The sequence below is a fragment of the Venturia canescens genome, chromosome 2, assembly GCF_019457755.1.
Source record: "Venturia canescens isolate UGA chromosome 2, ASM1945775v1, whole genome shotgun sequence".
Classification (NCBI taxonomy): domain Eukaryota; kingdom Metazoa; phylum Arthropoda; class Insecta; order Hymenoptera; family Ichneumonidae; genus Venturia; species Venturia canescens.
Genome location: NC_057422.1, coordinates 12,719,117 through 12,727,054, shown reverse-complemented (window position 1 = coordinate 12,727,054; position 7,938 = coordinate 12,719,117). Strand labels below are relative to the sequence as shown.

The 7,938-nt window shown below is 40.6% G+C and overlaps 1 protein-coding gene across 7 annotated transcripts in view; it reads right to left on the bottom strand.

Moving 5' to 3' along the window:
• Positions 1 to 345: 345 nt before the first annotated feature.
• Positions 346 to 7,938, bottom strand: part of LOC122405728 (WD repeat-containing protein DDB_G0292056-like) — a 38,878-nt gene continuing 31,285 nt past the window's right edge. For all 7 annotated transcript variants that reach the window (XM_043410654.1, XM_043410655.1, XM_043410650.1 and 4 more), the window contains one exon: positions 346 to 7,809. In XM_043410654.1, the coding sequence (XP_043266589.1) occupies positions 4,717 to 7,809 (3,093 nt within the window). In that variant the 3' untranslated portion in view covers positions 346 to 4,716. The remainder of the gene's footprint in view (positions 7,810 to 7,938) is intronic.

Genomic DNA, 7,938 nt, shown 5'->3' with positions numbered 1-7,938 from the left:
AGTAATAACACAATATTGGACTGAATCAGGTTGCGTTGGCTTGACAAAAGAGAAAATCAGCTGAACGCGCAGTTCGTTATCATCTCGTTCCTCGATATCGACGTATTCTACTATAAGTTTGCTGTGGAATTGAGAATTTTGCAGACGGTGGCGCTATAGCGCACAAATCATAACCGCGCATCGTGCGTTCTCGTAGAATTGTACTGTTTCTGTCGTAAGTACGAATCTAACGAAAATTCATGACAGTTTTGTGGTCAAGAGCTCTGCGCTTCGTTCTCACGAAATGATGAAAGCGTTTCGCGTATTCATGAAATAAATTTTAAGAAACAAATAAACGAAACGATATCAAATCGAACCTATGTTTATTCTTATTCTTTAAGCAATTACACGACAGAATTGAAGTACATTTACTCTTACACCAATACAACTAACAGTATAATTGTACAGTAACGTGACTCGAGTTGGATGTATCGGTGTGTTTCATTATTTTTTTTCTTCGTCTTCTTCGTTATTCGATTTCTCTTATTTGTTATTATTTTATTACTTTTCTTTTTTTTTTTTTCATTTTTTTTCGTGATAACATATTGTTTTTTTTGTCTTTTGCCCCATTTTAAATGGTTAAAAGTTTGATTAACAAGTATAACAACGAGTGTGTTTAAATGTGTGATCGTGAATACAATGTTTGGTATAATGCTTTCAATTATACGGTAGGAACATAAATATATATGATCGTGATATATCAGTTGAAATAAAGAGAAAATATGTGTATAGATATATACTCATATATACTTGAAATAAATAAAAATATGATTATGAATATTATTATTTATTAGTATATGTGATTATACATGTATATACATAAGAATTGTAGCGTACGCTTAACCTTAAATGAAAATGTTCGATCTCGTTCTTCGGACTTGGGTATTCCGAAATGCGGAGAAAAAAAAAAAGAGAAAAATGGAAAAAAAAATCATGAAATTCAAACAAACAAAAATCGAAATAATAAGATATTTAATAAAAGTCCCCCGCCAGTGTACTTTATGTCTTTTCCGCTCAATGTTCAAATGTATACATCATATCCTTCTTCCTGTGGTCGCAATGTGTTAGTACTCTTCTTCGCCTCCATTTTCTCTTTCGCTCATCACTTTCTTTCCTCATTATTCTCTCCTTCGCACTTTTTTTTTATTTATTTATTTTCTCTTTCATTTGTCAAACGAGACGAGGAGAGATGATCGCCGCTTGGAAAAGGATTACGAAAATGGCCGCCACAGAATAAGGCACACACATTAATGCAAAGCGCATTTAGTAATAGCGATAATATAGTACATAATATATTTGTTTTTTTAAAACTTAGTGCTTTCTTCCCCATTCCTTATTATTTCATTATTTTTTATTTTCCCCCTTCATTTAATTCGCTCCTTAAACATTTTTGTTGCAAATCAGTACGTCTTTTATCTTTGACGTAGTTGTTTTTTTTTTTTTTTTTTACTTTTGTTTTGTTGTTTACGATTGAACACATGAGGAAGTTCGGTTAACTCGTAAGATCTCTTGATCGTGCATTATAGTGGCCCTGGCACATTCTGGTTTGTGTGTGTGTGTGTGTGTGTGTGGGTGTTTTCCATTGTTTTGTTCTTTCAATATTTTTTGTTGTGACAATCGTCTTACTTCGGATCGTTTCGGCCTTGGAGATTTCTTTTTTTTTTGACAAGCTTCGCTCTATTCTCATAACTAATTGGCTGCTTTTTTCGTGTTTTTTTTCTTCATAAAGATTTTTTTCTTTCGTCCGGAATTCACGTGCACCCACCGAGCGTTCTGCTGATCGCGGCTGTTTTATTTACATAACTTTTTACTCGTTTCTTTTTTCGTTTCACTTGTTATTTGTATTTTTATTTACTTTTCAATGAGGTATTTATAGCGTGGATATGGGATATACAACTTCGTGGTAACGTGATGTGCCATCTTTTTTTTCTTCTCATTTCTCGTCTCACTCGCGACCTGAGGTGATTCTTATCATATTTTGTTTTTTTTCGTGTGTGTGTGTGTGTGTGTGTGTGTTTTTTTCACTTTTCCCCCACGATTTTCAGCAACGAACTACTGAAATGAATAACTACTTGTTGTGTGTCGGTTGTTGGTTTTTTTGTGAGCATACACGGAAATCGTAACACTACATTAGTCTACGGAAAAACTTTGGTGTTCGTTCTTTATAACTGTCGTAACGTTTTGATAGATTTTCTTTTTCATTCCAGCACTGATTTCTTGTTCTACGTTATTACGAAGAAATTCACATTCGTTCCGCTTCCGTTTCAAGTCTATAAAACAATAAAACCTCGATAATTTCATCAACGCCATCGAGCGAGGTTCGTTCGTACGGTTGAAAATGTATTTTTTCAATTCTCAAAGCTACTTGGCCCTGCTCTGTCAGGCTGCAAACGATCGTCGCTGAACAAGCTCACGACACTTTAACCTCGCTGCTTGTCGCTTCGCGTCGAGAAAAACGGATTTATTTCGTCGACATCAGTCTCGTTCGAACGCTCATTAAATTTATCCTTTCTCAAAAAAAATTGTTAACTAAATATCTCGAAATAATGAGTAATCAACTCTTTGTTTTATGCACAAACAATTAAAAGAAAAGTATTCGAACGATTGATGATCAATCACGATAAATCGATTTTTCGTCTTGCGAGCTCGTTTTCCCCCACAGCTCTCTTTCACATGCTCCTTTAGAATAACTACATTATTTGCAACTCGTTTACGTCAGCTTCTACGTTGAACTTCATTAATTTCATTAATTTCTGAGTTCCGTGTACTTGATCATGCATCTAGTTGAATTTTTCTTTTTTTTTCTTTTTTTTTACTTATTTTTATTGAATTCTCACTTAATTGTACATTATTAACTCGTGTACGCTCTATTAACTTCATTTCAACGACTCCGCGCAATCTCGTGCACCACTTATTCATTTGTAGGAGCTTTTTTTCTCTGTACCTTCGTCGTAACGTCATTAATTTCCGTTTATTTTGCCTCAACTTCGCGTTTCTTTTCCCTCTCCCCTCTCCCCTTTAACTCATTCAAATTATCGTTACAACTATTTGTTCAAACAATGCCGCTGCAATACTTAAAATACATTCTACATTACAAATATATCGATATATTTCGATACATTTTCGATAATATGTCGATATATATATATTTTTTGTTCGTATATTTATTTTCATGTAAATCTATATGTCAGCGTACGCACTCTCACAATATATTCGCAACCGGAAGTGCATACTCTTTTTTATTTATTTATTTTTTTTCCTGAGCAAAGGCCAATTACTATAACACACGTGATGCGCCGCAAAACGATAATGCTGAAAAGGATTATTATCTTCGTGTCATTTAAGACGTTCGCAACTCGAAAGCGTACCTTTTTATAACATTTCTAGCCACCTCTCCTGCACACCTTTTTTTCGTAGTTATTTAATGCTTGCTTTATTTCTCTTCTTTTTTTTTTTCTTTTTTTTACTATTTTTCTATTTTTTTTTCTCAACGATCTTCTTCTCAAACGGTTCAAGTAAAGGGCACATAAAAAATATGTCTCAATCACGTTTCTATCAACGAAGCCCCATTAGCGACCATCGTAATAACCATAACATTTTGTCATCCCTGAATTTCCATCTTGCCAAGTTCCTCGTGTCCCTTTTATCCTCTTAGGTTCTCCAGGTCCTCTCGCACACTCGATCTTGTCTATGCAAATTTGCATAATGATAATTGTAACAGTAATAATAATGATAATTGTAATAATAGCAATAATAAGAATAATATTAATCATAATGATAATAATAATAATTGTTATAAGAAACATCACAATAGCAACGTGATAATCTCGACGTTTGTCTCTTCACTTTGGCTCCTGAAGGTTTCTCCAAAACATCATAGTTTTTTCTTACTTCTCTTCTTTTTCCTGCCTTTTTCCATTTTGTTTTCCTTCACCTGCGCTTCGTTTTCAAGGCTATTTACAACGATGAGTAACAATGTGTTTGTGTGTATATATATGTATGATATTTATGCATATGATTTTTGTGTAAAAGCTCGAAATACACATTTCGACTGTTTCGAGAGCAACGATATTTTTGTATTTAATGTTGTTCGTTTAACCGACGACCCGACGGTTAGTGAAACTCAGCATCTCGTCGTGCTTCGCTACACCGCCGATCGTCCGGAATCTTCTAAACTATTCTCCGTTTTTGCAAGATTTTTTCGTTCTTTTTTTTAGACGAGCTTTTGGATAACGAGAGCTCCGGGGTCGGTACCCGATATTCGGATGCTGAGCGTGTTTGTTATCGTATTCGCGTGTTGTGAGTGAATTTGAACGTCGTTTTTTTGTTTTTTATATATTTCTGTTTCGAATTCTCGACGCACGTTGCTTTTCGAAAGGGGACGGCCTTGGGGATTTTTTTTGTACAACGATAACGACAAAAAAAAACTTGCTGAATTTTCGTTTTCATGTATGTTCGTCCTGCCGGTGGTTCTTTCCTCCTCTCTAGTTCGTAACGTTGATCTCGTGATAATGGATTTTCACGGTTATATTACGAGTATGATGACAAATGAAATAATGGTACGATGGAGAAGGACAATTCGTTAATGAAATACCCTAAAATATTATTCTTCAACGTGTTTTCGTTTTAGCTCGAACTTTTTGTCGATGTACCGCAGTTTTGTTGGTTGCAATGTTTTTATTGTATATTGCAACAGGCAGCTTTGCACGGCACAGCACCTTCTCTTTCGGGGTCTTGTCCGTAGAGACGACGAATGCGAAATTTTGGGTCGAAGCCGAGGTAACGTGGCAGTTGTTGTTGCTGTTGTTTGTCCCCACTGCCGTAACAACTTTCGTAAGCTTCGATGGCTTCCTCGATCGGTAGACCAGAATTCTCGAGCATCGACTCGACGATTTTGCTCATCTTATCGCCAATAACGGGAACGTCGTCGCTGGAAATACTGCTGAACATGCGATCGTTGTTATCGAGGATAGAACTCTTCTTGATATCGTTATTATTGGAATTATCGCTTAGACAGAGATCGTCGATGCTCGTTGTCATTGCTTCGAGACGATAATATCTCCTAACGATTTCCATGCCGCTTGAACCATCGTTTTTGTTGTTGTTACTGTTGTTGCTTATGTTGTTGTTGTTGTTGTTGTTGTTGTTGTTGTTGTTATCGTCCTCGGCAGCGTCTTCGCCCTCGAACGATCTGCCACGGGTCTGAACCCTCTTGGGCGTCACGATCGGCTCCACCGTTTCGATTTCCCAACACTCGAGCACATCCGGCTCTTCGATACTCCCGAGGGAATTTCGTTTGCTCGCATTTTCCGAAGTACTCTCCTCCTCGTCTCTCTCACTTCTCAAACTCTTTTCGCACGTGATTTTTCGAAATTTAATCGGCTCCTCGATCATGCCACAATCGCTTGTGCTCGAATCCGTTGCTTTGAAGAGTATCGGCTCGTAATTATCAACCGGAAGTATTTTACCTTCGTTCGAAACAACGATTTCTCCCTTCTCAAAAGTTCGAATCCTCATCTCTTCGTCCTCGGGTGTCGTCTCATCCTCCCCCGGTATTCTTCGTAATTTAATCTCGACGTTTTCTACCGGCACGTCACGACTAGAAATCACAGTATTTTTACTCTTTTTATTATTTTTTCTCAAACGCTTCTTCGTTTTTGCTCCGACTTTAAGCTTCGCTCCTTCCTCGGTCGAGCCTGTTATTTTCTTCGTATTGCTCGAATCCGAAGTCGTTTTTGTCTTGAGACTCTCCTCATTAAACGCCTCTTCGTTGTTCCTCGTACTCGTCGCAACCGACGGTATGTTCTCCTTCGTCCGAGAGCTTTTGGCAACCCTCATACCCGCAACGCTATCGTTCTCGGTCAATTCGCACACTTCGTGAATCATACGGTCGTTATCACTCTCGGCAGTGCTGCTGATTTGGAGCAATCGTTGTCTCGCAGCTTCGACGTCAACATCGACGTTTCCTCGCGCATCGGCGGCCTCGTCAGACGCTTCGGTGGAAGCGTTTTTCAGAGTTTCAACTTTTCTTGCGCCGTCGTTGCGTTTCTTTGCTCTGGAAATGGAGGATTTGTTGTTGCTCGTAATGTCGAGATTTTCGGTGGTGTTAAACGATGGTTTTTCATGATTCTCTTTAGCGTCTTCGTCGCTCCTGCTCGTTGTTACTTGAGGAGCGTCAAGGAAATCCGCGAATTCACCGTAGCTAGCCAAACGCGACAACTTTTGGTTGTTCGCGTTGGCGCTATTAGCAGATAGTGCAGGCATGGGGTTGCCTTCCAAGTTTTTTGGCGGCTCGTCGTTTTCAAGCTCGTCATCCTCCGGCTCGCTCGTCGATGTTCCAATCCCGGTTACAAACATTTCCGGCGAGTTGGCGCGTTGAAGCCATTCGGTAACGGCGTCGGTGATCGGATGTTCCGACGAGGAAAATCTGCTTTGACTCTCGATACCGGAGTCGTCGTTCGAGGCGTCGGCATTTCCAGATTTTCTCCAATGGCAAGAACCTTCATTGGTGGAGAGACTGTATCTTTGGAGTTCGTTCTCGAGGGCTTCTTCACCGGTCGCAATTGCTTCACGTCCATTTGCATCGTGCTCCAAGCTACGGTGATAATTTCTCGTGGCATTCTCGGATTTGACGAGGCCGTTGTTGGCAATTCTTTCTTCGACGACTTGGACGCAGTTCGTTTGAAGCTCGTCGAGGTCAGGACCGGGTGTCGGCTCTCTCACGAATTTCGGTGTTTTCGCGCTGTATTTGCGATTGCGGGTCTGGTTGACGCTCGAGTTCGACGAGAAGGAGGTATCGCTCGTGCTCCTTGTCACCAAGGACTCGTAGCTCTTTGGTAGTCTTTGAGAATTCGCATTGATCGGGGTTGTCGTGCGATTTATCGTACCGGGACTCGCCGATCTTGAGCCACGCTTTTCTTTCGTTGTTTTATGCTTCTCGTTCGCAGTGGAGAACGTCGTCATCTCCAGAGAGTCCGTCGACAAATCGTTCGGAGAGCTTTTCTCGCTCGTCATTCGCTCCCCGTCCACCCCATTTGGCACCGTCTCTTCGTTATCGTTCAATCTCTCCAATCTCAGGCCGTTTCTCGGTACGTCTTTGTCCTCTTGGCAATTATCGTCCACCCGGGACTCAATTTTCTCAACGATTTTCTCGAAATCGACTGACGTCGCATCCAAACCGATTTCCGTTTCCATCAGCATTCCCTCGACCACGCCGTGTCGAGCTAACGCTCGTTCCGCCATTATACTAACGTTCGCGAATACCTCCGCCGCAAAATCGACCGGCGCTCCTTCTTTCTCTTCGCTCTTTCTCGATACGAGATTTTCGCCGTTTTTCAACACGCCTGACTCCTGGTGCGCCTCAGCCTCGAGGGTCGTACCGCCGTTTTTCGCGTCTCTTTCTGCCTCCGTATTCTCCTCGAGCATCGTCGTCGTCGTCGTCGTCGTCGGATCCACATTCGATTCTGATTTTTCCAACGAGCTTTTAACAACTTTCTTATCTTCCCCTCCGTTCTCTACGCTCGATGACAACTCCGAACGATTTCTCGTTTCTTCACCATTTTCGACCACGTCATCCGAGCTCCGAGCTTCGATACCCGTAATCGACGTTTGCAGCTCCGTAACAGGCCGGAATTCTTGACACTCCGGATTCAACACTCGACTGTGACTCGTTCCAACGACGAATTCACCGTACGATGGACCCATCGATCCGTTTCCGATGCCGTCCGTCTCGTTTATGCCCTCCGGCCGGACATCTTCGCCCATCATTTCCTGCAAAAATCAAACGCGATATTTTCTCAAATCGTTTCATTTTTCATCCCGAAAAAACTCTGCAATTTCCCCGCTTTTCTTCACTTTTACTCACTAAAACCCTTTTTTCGGACTTTCCGCGAGTTTATT